This window comes from Orycteropus afer, unplaced genomic scaffold (assembly GCF_000298275.1).
Source record: "Orycteropus afer afer isolate SDZICR_OR568_19922 unplaced genomic scaffold, OryAfe1.0 scaffold00178, whole genome shotgun sequence".
NCBI lineage: Eukaryota > Metazoa > Chordata > Mammalia > Tubulidentata > Orycteropodidae > Orycteropus > Orycteropus afer.
Window position 1 is genome coordinate 6315324 of NW_006921765.1, and position 11804 is coordinate 6327127.

The 11804-nt window shown below is 39.5% G+C and overlaps 1 protein-coding gene across 1 annotated transcript in view; it reads right to left on the reverse strand.

Annotated features, from left to right (window-relative positions):
- Positions 1–949: 949 nt before the first annotated feature.
- FAM118B (family with sequence similarity 118 member B) overlaps positions 950–11804 on the reverse strand; it is a 69922-nt gene continuing 59067 nt past the window's right edge. Inside the window, exons 7-8 of the mRNA XM_042781832.1 lie at positions 1223–1282; positions 950–963 (exon numbers count right to left, since the gene is read on the reverse strand). Of these exons, the coding sequence (XP_042637766.1) occupies positions 950–963; positions 1223–1282 (74 nt within the window). The remainder of the gene's footprint in view (positions 964–1222; positions 1283–11804) is intronic.

Sequence of the window (11804 nt, forward strand, 5' to 3'; positions counted from 1 at the left end):
TCCCTGCTCCATTCATTCACCTGAGCAGATCCTGGCCTTATCTCATTCTTCCTCTACAGTGCCTGGTAGACAAGTGCTATGTTGAAGAATACAAACCTCTTGTTAAGATTTTGTCTTGTAGCTTGGTATTACAGATGTGCTATTAGTGCAATAAGGTGAAGGCTGTCTGCCCAGAGAAATACATAATTTATATAAGAAAATAAATTTCATAAATAAATCACTTTTTAGGTCTCGGAGTTATTTTACATAGGATTCAAAACTAAAATCCTACATCATATAACCTGTTCTATGGTTTGTGTAAGTAGGGAAATGGTGAAAACTGGTAACGCTCCTAAAAGAAAAGTAAGTAAAGAGCTGTCCTGAAAATGAGATCACCCACCACAAGATGAAACAAAAATCAGGCTTGTTAGTACCCTGACGCAGGTGAAAGTTTTTTTAAAAGTAAAGTCAGGGCCCTGGAAAGTAAATGAACAGGCTTTTAATACAGCTGGGTTATGTAAAATACTGTACACTGTAAAAGATCTAGAAAACTAGAACTTCAAGTCATGTTTTAAAAAAGCCATTAAGCTTAATTGAAAAAACCCAAGTATGGAGTACAAAACTGCAACAAGGGCCACGGTGTCTCCATGGCATCTAGATCCCCAAGTCCATGCAGAGCTGCAGCCACAATTAGTGGAAGATCACATCGGTTGGCTGTGTGGACATAAGCATGTCCAGCCTGGGAGGGCCTGATGTTTGGGTCCTGTAGTCTCAGGTGTTCTTGAACTGGAACAGGCAGCACAGTAGCAACCAGCCAGCAAGTTGGATTAAGTTGGATCATTTACCCTCCATTCTACGCCCAACCTTCAACCTCTGGGTTTTGTTACTTTCTGGGTGGGTTCTTCTAAGTTTACTTGTTAAACACTCCATGGCCTCAAAGCTTGGTCCAATAGTGATTTCTGTAGCCCTCTCATGTACTATTGCCTGTGGAAGAAGAGAAAAGGTGCAACATGAAAGGGAATTTCAAAAACAAATTTATACAGCTAATGCAGATATTTAAAATTTAACATTTTATTAGTCAAGTCATAAGATACACTAGGAATTTCATAATAAACTTGATAGAGAAATAAGAATCCTTAATAGAATAGAGTTAAGTAGGAAAGGTAAGTCATTATTCCCCATAGTTGTAACTAAGCTCTAGAAAGATACTTTCTGCTGATAAGTAGAACAGGTAATGGTATACCTTGTATTTCACTGTGCGCTGCAGATGAACCATTTAGCTGACCCTCTCTCACCATCCCTGCTAATAAATAAGAGTACACATCAGTATCAAACATTAAACTGCTAAGCTAAAAACATTAACAGCAAAAACAACCAATTAAAGTGAGATGAAGGCACATGGTATGACTAGAAAGGATGGTATTTACAAGTGAAAACCATTCTAGAAGGAGAGAGAAAAGAGGTGGGGAGAGTAAAGTGGATTAGTCTTCAGAGTGTTGTGATTAACGGGGAAACAGGTTTCTTAGTACATAAGATTACCTGTAAGCAAAACTATTTTACGTAGGTCAAGTGTGTCTGCTGTCTCTAACTAGTCTCTTCAAAGGCCAAGTTTAGGTGAAACTGCTCAAATGATCAAATTCAACCAAGTTGAAGAGGGAAAAGTAGCAGATATTCCCACAATACAAAATAGATTAGATCTGTCCTATCCAATATGGTACCATTAGCCACATGTGGCTATTTAGTTTTAAATAATAATTCTACACCTCGGTTGCACTAGGCACACTTTAAGTGCTCAACCGCCATACATAGCTTTTAGCTACGGAACTGCAGAGTGAAGATTGTAGAATACTATCATTACAGAAGATTCTCTTGGACAGCACTGGGATAGATAATGGTATAGGAGAATATATAGATGAACATATAGAACAAAAGAGTAATAAAAGATTTGACCAATATAAATAAAAGATTCACATTCACACATATAAATTGGTGATGGTTACAAATTAGGATTTCCCTCTGAGAAAGTAATTTAGCAGTAAGTATCAACCATAAAAATGTTCGTGACCTATGACCTACTATTTATACTGAGAACTCTTAAATTACCTGGCAAAAGTAAAAACCATAGGGATAAGAATCTACTCACTGCAATGTTACAATAGAAAAAGATGGAAAACAAAACCAGAAAACTGCTAACAGGAATAATAGAGAAATTTTAAAATCCACATGAATATAACTAAAAACAGTGGTTATGAATCAGACTGCAGCCATGTGGAAAAACGTATGATATACTACTGAATAAAAGAAAACAATGAAAACTATGTATACTTTGTTCACAACTAAGAAAAAACACAGGAAAAAATACTAATTAGAAATATACCAAAATAACACTCTAGTATGGATGTAAGAGAATTACTTTTCTATTCCCCATTACATAACTGCTTGTAGTATGGACATAAGAGCCCCATTACTTAATTTTTCTGAAAAATACATACTAGATTCTATAGAATATTTTGAAGCCAATAATTTTCACTATGCAAAAAGTAAATACAAAACACAATGCTAGTTATGTAGATACCTCATGCTCACTGTTAAAATAATAGCAAAAGACCTCTTACCAGTAACAGTGTATATATCTATATCTATATATATTTATAAGGAGCTCTGGTAGCAAAGTGCCTAAAGCACTTTACTGCTAACCAGAAGGCTGGCGGTTCAAACCCACCAGCTACTCCTCGAAGAAGGTTGGGCAATCTACTTCTGTAGTGATACTGCCTCGGAAACCCAAGGAGGTGTCACTTAGTTGGGGCCGATTCGATGGCACATAACAACAAACAACAACAACAAATATATCTACAGAGACTCAAGGTATAACCAGGGATGATAAATTTGTATAATCTCAAAATGCAGAAATATTTTTTAACCTTAACTGCATGGCTAGAATTAAACTACAAACTCAGTTGACTATTCTAGTAAAGATGCTTGGTCATATTGAAAATCCTTGATTTTTATAAATTCAGAACACTCTAATGACAGCTCATAATTCTGGGGAAGACCACTCTAGTAGGCAGCCTACGACAGCTAATGACAATTTCTGGCGCTCCATAATACTTCTGATTTTTTTTTTTTTTTGGTCAAGAAAAGTTGTAGTGTAACAGGCACAGCTGCCCAGAAGGATTTTATTGTTTAAATTTTTAGCATCTTTTATGAGTAGAAAATCTCAATACAGATTGAGAGAAATGTAGAACTTTTAACAAAAACAGAATATGCTCAATAGAAAAGCCTACTTGTGGACAAACAACAGAATCTGAAACACTGCACGACAGCAAAAAGCTTATTCCCAAGAAAGAATACTAAATAGTTTTCACTAAATAGATAAACTGAAAAGTTTGTCTTTCTAAGGGTTTTGTAAAATTTTCCTAAGAAAATGTAATGTGTAGCTAATTGCCTCCATGAACCACTGCCCCTTTGCCATGTGACCAGGAAAACTCAATGGTGCCCAGCTACCATTACTTAACATTTTGATCAAAGATTTTATAGAAGAATCCTGATCTAAAGGGGGAAAATGCAGAACAAAATTTCAATTTCTCAAGGAATCCAGATTTCTGGATCTATGGAGGCTGAATGAACCCCATCACTACTGCCCTGAGGTAATCTTTAAATCTTAATCCAAAAGTATCCCTTGAAGTCTTAAAACTGCACAACAGCTTAATTAGTAAAGAGTGCCTACCTTGAGCTGTGCGCTTTTTTAAGATCTATCTATGTGGGATCAGACAGACAGCAACTGAAAGACTAGATAGGAACCTTAGGGGGCAATGAGTTTATGTTAATAGGGGAGGAACAACTCAGAAAAGGAAGTTGAGAATGGTTCCACAACTCAAAGAATGTAATCAATGTCACTAAATTGTACATGTAAAAATTGCTGAATTGGTATGTGTTCTGCTGTGTACAGTCTCAACAATGACAAAAATAATTAAAAAAAAAACTTCCAGTGAAAAGGTAGCCATAGTTTTCAGTGTTAGTAATGGTGATGCCTCTTAAAAGTCTTTTTCCACATCAAAGTATAAACCCACTACCATTGAGTTCATTTCAACTCACAGCAACCTTTTAGGACAGAAACTGTCCCATAAAGTTTCCAAGGCTATAAATATTTATGGAAACAGATTGCCTTATCTTTCTTCTATGGAGTGGCTGATAGGTTTAAACCACGGGCGTCCTGGTTAACATCCAAATGCTTTAACCACTTTGCCACCAAAGCACCTATCAAAGTATAGCCATGAGTAATAAGCCATTATGGAGTTTTCCATTACAAAATAATTTCACCTGAAGGAATCTGATTCAGAAAAGAAATCTGGAATGATTATTAGATTTCAGAAAAGGTCTTTATGTTCTTAAAAAATACCTGTACTTTATGGGTCTCTCCTTGTCAAGAGCAAAGAAGAAAGAAGAAAACCAAAATTAATGGAAACAATCAGTCCTAGTGACTGGTACACCATCCGATATGCAACCTATACAATTATGAGACCAGAAGAACTAGATGGTGCCTGGCTACCACTGTCATCCACTTGGAAGGGATGTGTGGGAGATCCTGGATAGAGAGGGAGAACAATGTGGAACAAAACTCAAAATCATTTGGGGAAAAAAAATCATTTGGAGGAAAAAAAAAAAAAAGAAGGGGGGGACCAGATTTGCTGGTCCAACAGAGCCTGGTGGAACCACTGAGACTATGGCCCCTGGCTGCCCTTCAGGTCTGGAATTGAACCCACACCTGTGGTTTCCAGCCAAACAAAGTACAGGCATGTGAGTTAAACATTTACCTCAAGTAGACACATGCCCTGGAGAGAACAATCATGGGAGAAGGAAGGGCTGCTTATGCACAGGGAGATAGCTCAGGGTGCAGAAGAGTATGGAGGGACGGCCACTGGGAAGAGGTAACTATGGGGAGGAAGTGGGAGGGGAGCTGTTGCATTGTAAATTTTGGTCAATGACATGAGACAAAGTATATGTGAACTGCTGTATGAAAAGTGAATTTACTCTGTAAATCTTCACCCAAATCAAAATAAAATTAAAAAAAAAAGCAGCAGCTTTGGGAATGCTCTCGAGCTTATGGCATGCTCGAACCCTGTATGAGCCAAGTCATTGCTCAACAGCCCTGCTGATCTTGGGAACTTCAGTGGACTTGAATCAATAGCCTTCCAGTCATTTGGTAACTTTGGGACTGTGCCTTTTTACTTGCCAACCTTGGGCTTGTCAGCCTCAGTAGCCTGCAGCTGTCTGAGTTAAGAAAAGCCTCTAGCTTCAGGGGGCTGGGAGCAGGAGGCAGAGCTGAAGTCCAAGGTTGGGGTGCTTTCACCCAGCCCCTAGGACCTGGACTTAAAGCCTCCAAACTGTACGAGAATAAACTCCTGTTTGTTAAAGCCAAAAAAAAAAAAAAAATCAACTCCAAGTCTAAATTCCATCCTTGGGCAAAATTCCTCTTCCCCTGTGAACCTGTGCAATCTGGAATACAAGTTATCTGTTTCCAGAGTACAATGGTGGAACAGGAACAAGACAGATATTTCTAATCCAAATTGGAGAAATTTGAAGGAAGGAATAGATAACAGGCAACAAGTAAGTGAATAATGCAGCAGAACAATTTACTTTAGTTCTCAAGCCTAGACAGCTGGCGGTTCAAACCCACCAGCCACTCCTCGGAAGGAAGGTTGGGCAATCCTACTTCTGTAGTGATATTGCCTTGGAAACCCAAGGAGGGGTCGCTATGACTCGGGTTTGACTCGACGGCACATAACAACAACATTCTTTGAGACCATCTAGGCAGTGGCTCTGGTGGTGTAGTGTTTGAGTCATTTGACTGCTAACCAGAAGGATGGCGGTTCAAAGCCACCACCCATTCCTCGGAAGAAAGATTGAGCCATCTACTTGCACAGTGATACTTCCTTGGAAACCTAAGGAGGGGTCGCCAGGAGTCAGATCCAACTTGACGGCAGTGAGTCTTTTTTTTTTTTTTAGGCAGTGGTTCTACCTTCCAGATTCTGGGTGGAGGCCCCTTAGCCCTGGGCTTCCGTTCCACCTTCCAGGTCCATTGGGAGGACAAATTTGCTCCCTTTGCTTTGGGTGGCCCCAATCTCCTAGTACATCTGAGTGGTGATTCCACCTCCTTGGCCCTTTGGGCATGGCATCCCCGCCTCCTCAGCTTTGGGCAGCAGACACCCTTTGAGACCCTAGAAGTTGAGGCCCTACCCTTTGAGACTAAGGTAGCTCTGCTTTCCTGTTCCTGGGCCTCTTGGGCTGGCTCAGCTTCTGCCCTGCTCAGGCCAACTGTTATAAAGCTCTTCAGGTCTACTGATAAGTGTGTGGATATACACCATTCTGCCAGTAAGCCTTGGCCCCAAAGGAACTCAGCTCTCTTGCTCTTTGTGTTGGGTCTCACGCCATCTTGCACCAGCCTCATGGTTCTGCTGCTGCCGTTTCTCTGCTGCTGCTTCTCACTGTCTGTGCCATCTCTGATATTACAGCTTTCTTCACTTCCTTGTAAGCCCTCTCCAGAATGGCCTTTGATGTCCATAATTCCACCAACAGTCTCTTCTAGGCAATCCAGGCTTTTACGATTGGGAAACTTAAAACCCTTCCAGTTGCTACTGATTACCCAATTCATAACATGGATGAATCTGGAGAACATGATGCTGAGTGAAATAAGTCAATCACAAAAGGACAAATATTTTTTGAGACCACTATTATAGAAAGTCAGGCAAAGCAAAGAAAGAAGGCTACCAAGGTTGGTAGGGGAAGGGAGGGTAATTCGCTAACTAGAGTGCAGACATGTATTAACTTGGGTTAAGGGAAAGGCAATACATACTAAAGGAGAAGTCAGCAAAAAATGATCAAGGCAAAGGAAAACACTGGGAAGAACACAAGAGAATTAAAGGCAACAAAGGTAAATATATTACATACATAATCCCTCAATAACAATAATCTATGAGTGGATACACAGATAGAAACTCAAACTGAACAAGCACGGGAAGGAGAATGGAACTACACCCTTGAGGTTTGAGAGATGATATTTTGACATACGTATTTACAGGTATTGCAAATACATCCATGAATACAATACAGCATATAAGAGACAAAGTTATGAAAACTTCTTAGCCATAAACACCTTGAGAGAATGAGTCGTTGGGCCTAGGGGCTCAGTACTCTGAGGGGATACCAAGGTCAACTGGCATAACATAGTCCACAAAGACAATGTTCAAATGTTTGGTGAAGAGAACTGGGATCTTAAAAGATTGTGAGTGGCCATTTAAGGTGCAACCATTCATCTTATCTCTTCAAAGCAAAGAACAGTGAAGAAAATCAGACACCTGGGAACAATTATCCAAAGGAGTAACTGATCACATGCACCTCAGCCTCCACAACCCTAAGAACTGAACAACTGGCTGCCACTGCAGACTGGTCTGAAAGGGATCACAACAGAAAGTCCTGAAAAGAGTGGTAGAAAAATGTGGAACAAAACTCAAAATAATAAAGAAGATCAGGCTTTCTGATAGAGACTGGTGGAACCCCTGAGACTACGGCCCTTAGTCACCTTGAAGCCAGAAACTGAACTCCCCCTTGGGGCTCAACATTCAGCCAAACAATAGGCCTATAAAGTGAACAATGAAACCAAGGAGGTATGCTTCCCTTAGAACAATCAACCATACTAGATCCAAAGGGCAGCATTTGCCTAGGGATAAAGCTGAGTGAACTTGTCTGTCAGTATGTTACACTGTGGTGGCTTGTGTATTGCTGTGATGCTGGAAGTTATACTACCGGTATTTCAAAAGCCAGCAGGGCTACCACCCATGGTGGACAGGTTTCAGGGGAACTTCCAGACAAAGACAGACTATAAAGAAGGACATGAAAAAACAGGCCACTGAAAACCTTATGAATGGCAGAGAACCATTTTCTGATATAATTGAAAGATGACTATGACTAGGAAAGAGCTATCTTCTCAAAGTAGAGTCGATCTTAATGATATGGATGGAGTAAAACTTTTAGGATCTTCATTTGCTAATGTTGCACAACTCTAGATGAGAAGAAACAACTGCAAATATCCATTAATAATTGGAACATGGAGTTTGAATCTAGGAAAATTGGAAGTTGTAAAAAAATGAAACAAAATGCATAAAGACAGATACCCTAGGCATCAATGAGCTGCAATGGACTGGTATTGGACATTCTGAATTGGATAATCATATGGTCTACTGTGCCAGGAATGACAAAAAGGAATGGAAACAAAATCATCATTAAAAGGAATATTTCAAGATCTATCTGGAAATACAATGATATCAGTGATAGTGTAATATCCATATGCCTACATGGATGACAAGTTAATTCTACTATTATTCAAATTTATACACTAAACACTAGCCAAAGATGAAGAAACTGAAGATTTTTACCAACTTCTGCAGTTTGAAATTGACCAAACATGCAATCAAGATGTGTTGATTATTACTGGTGATTGTAATATGAAAGTTGGAAACACAGAAGACGCATCAGTAGTTGAGATAATATGGCCTTGGTGATGGAAATTATGCTGGAGACTATATGATAGAATTTTGCACAACACCTTTTTCAACAATATAAATGGGGACTACACACATGGATCTCACCAGATGAAATACGGGAATCAAATCGACTACATCTAAGGAAAGAGATGATGGAGAAGCTCAGTATCAACAGTTAGAACAAGGTTGGGGTGGACTGTGGAGCAGTCAATTGCTCATATGCAAGTTTAGGTTGAAGGGGATTAAAATCGAAACATATCCACAAGAGCCAAAATATGACATTGAATATATCCCACTTGAATTTAGAGACTGTGATAGTTGGAGTTGTGTGTCAACTTGGCTGGACCACAATTCTGAGTGGTTTAGGTAGTTGTGATGTGGGTTAGTCCCATGATGAGATCTGATATATACGTTTTGAGCAGCCAGTTGGTTGAAAGGGAGTTTCCCTAGGAGTGTGGCCTGCTTCCAATACATTTATGGACATCCTGGGAAAAAGAGACACTTGTCTGTGGATTGGGATTCTGTTGTGTGCTGCCTACAACTGTCCATAAGTGAACAATGCACCATTTGGCCTGGAGATCTTGGATTCATCATTTGTTGGTGTCAACAGCTGGTATACTGCCTGCCAACCTTGAGCTCATCAGCCCCTACAGCTGTGTGAGTTGGGATAAACCTCCAGCTTGACATTTGATCTAAGAACTTGGAACTTGCCAGCTTCTGTAAGTGTGTGAGCCATTTTCCTAAGATGAATTTTTCTCTCAGTTTTACTTATACAGATTTATACTTACATATGGTTTTGCTTCTTCAGAGAACCCAGCCTAACACAGAGACCATCTGAAGAACAGTTTGGATGCATTGAACATCAATGAGTAAAGACCACAAGAGTTGTGGGAACACATCATACATGAAGAAAGCAAAATGGTCTTTAAAAAGATAGGAAAGGAAGAAAAGACTAAACTGGATGTCAGAAGGGACTGTGAAACTTGTGCTTGAACAGACAGTAGCTAAAGCAAAGGGAAGAAATGAAGTAAAAGAGCTTAACAGAAGATTTCAAAGGGCAGCTTGAGAGGACAGAGCATTATAACTAGATGTGCAAAGACCTGGAGTTGGAAAATCAAAAGGAAAGAACCCACTCAGCGTTTCTCAAGCAAAAAGATCTGAAGAAAAAATTCAAGCTTGAGTTGTGATACTGATAGGTTCTATGGGCAAAATATTGAACAATGCAGGAAGAATCAAAAGAAGATGGAAGGAATACACAGAGTCACTGTACCAAAAGAAATGATAGACTTCTGGTAAGATGGAGGAATAGGCAGACAAGCAACACAGACCCTCTTTCACAAAGAAAAGAAAAGCCAAAGGACAGGGATACAGAAGGTAATCCTGGAGCCCTGAGCTTTGAAAGGAACTATACAGAAGTAGATTAGGCAACAACTAGTGGAAAAACCTGATGGAAACAGTGAGTACACAGACAGTCGGAGCTGTGGACTGTCAGCTACTCTGATGGGACCAAGAGCACGAATATTTTCAAGCAGTGCTGGAATCTGAGAATTGACCTAAAGATCAGTGCTGGTCACCAAGGGCTGCAGGGACAACTGTGCTGGGGGCCTATGACTACGAAAGGAAATAGCAAGGTGGGAGACAACCTGAGCTGTTGACTTTTCACAGTCCAGAGGGTGCAGCCATTTTGACTGTTTATACACGGCAGCCATTTTGAATATTTAAAGTGACCGAGAGGGCAGCCATTTTGAAAGTTTATAAGCAGCGTCCATTTTGGATATTTAAAGTGACCGAGGGGCAGCCATTTTGAATGTCTACAAGTAGCAGCTGTTTTGGATATTTAAAGTGACCGAGGATGCAGGAATTTTGAATCTTTAGAAGTGGCAACCATTTTGGATTTTAAAGTGATAGGATTCTCATTCGGATTCCAGGGACCTAAGAGTAGGATCTGTATGCCAAAGTCGGCAGGGACATGTGAGAGGCTGACAACAAGAAAGGAGGCAGGTGGTGAGTGTATAAGTGCTGTCAACTAGCAAATAGAGGAGCACAGTACCCTGGTTGTGTAGATAACATACAAACAAAACGAAAATCGTGGGCAAGTCACTCCAATAATCATCAATTAAATATAAACACAAAAATGTCACAATGCCTCAGAGACAACAGAGCATCACAGTCCACACAAAGAAGCAAGATAAAGCAGGAAAAACAAGGGACCAGGATATAGACGCAAAACACATCCCTGCGGAAGACGCAGCAATGGATAAGAAATTCAAAAGAATATATTTAGGTATCTTCAACAAACTGAAAGACAGATCAAGGAAAACACAGAGAAAACCCTAGAACAATTTCAAAAGACAATACAAGAACAAAATGACAAAATAAATGAAAAATCAGAAATGATACAAAATCTACACACAGAAATCCAGACGATTAATACTAAATTTTCAGAAATAGATAAGACATTGAATGGGGAAAGGAACAGAATTGAACCAATGGAAGACAGAATTAGGGAGCTTGAAGGTAAATATCTGAACACTGTTTTTGAAAGAGATAAATCAGAAAAAAAAGATCAAAACAAGATGAAGAAAGCCTAAGGTTCATGTAGGATACCATCAAAAGGAATAACCTACGTGTAATCAGAATTCCAGAACAGGAAGAGACAAATAAAACCACAGAGAAAATTGTCAAAGATTTGTTGAAAGAGAATTTTCCTGGTATGATGAAAGATAAAAATATATCCATTCAGGATGTCCAACGAAACCCAAACAGGATAGACCCCAAAAGAAAATCACCCAGACATATCATCATCAAATTTATCAAAACCAAAGACAAAGAAAGAATGATGAGAGCAGCATGGGAAAAATTAAAAGTTACCTACAAGGGGCAACCAATAAGACTAAGTTCGGATTTCTTGGTGGAAACCATGCAGGCGAGAAGACAATGGGACAGTATATATAAAACCCTGAAAGAGAAAAATCCCCAACCAAGAATTATGTACCAAGCAAAACTGTCCCTTAAATATGATGGTGAAATTAGGATATTTCCAGATAAGCAGAAATTAAGGGAATTTGTTAAAACCAGACCAACCTTATAAGAGATGATAAAGGGAGTCCTTTGACAGAGAAGTAATAACAACAAACCCAACTGACAATTAACACACATGATAATATAACCAACAAACCAACCCAACTATGGAAGTATCCAAAGTAAAGAAGCCTGAGGCGGGGCAAGATGGCGGACTAGGCAGAAGGATTGCACAGACCCTCTTCAACAAAGAAAAGGGAAACC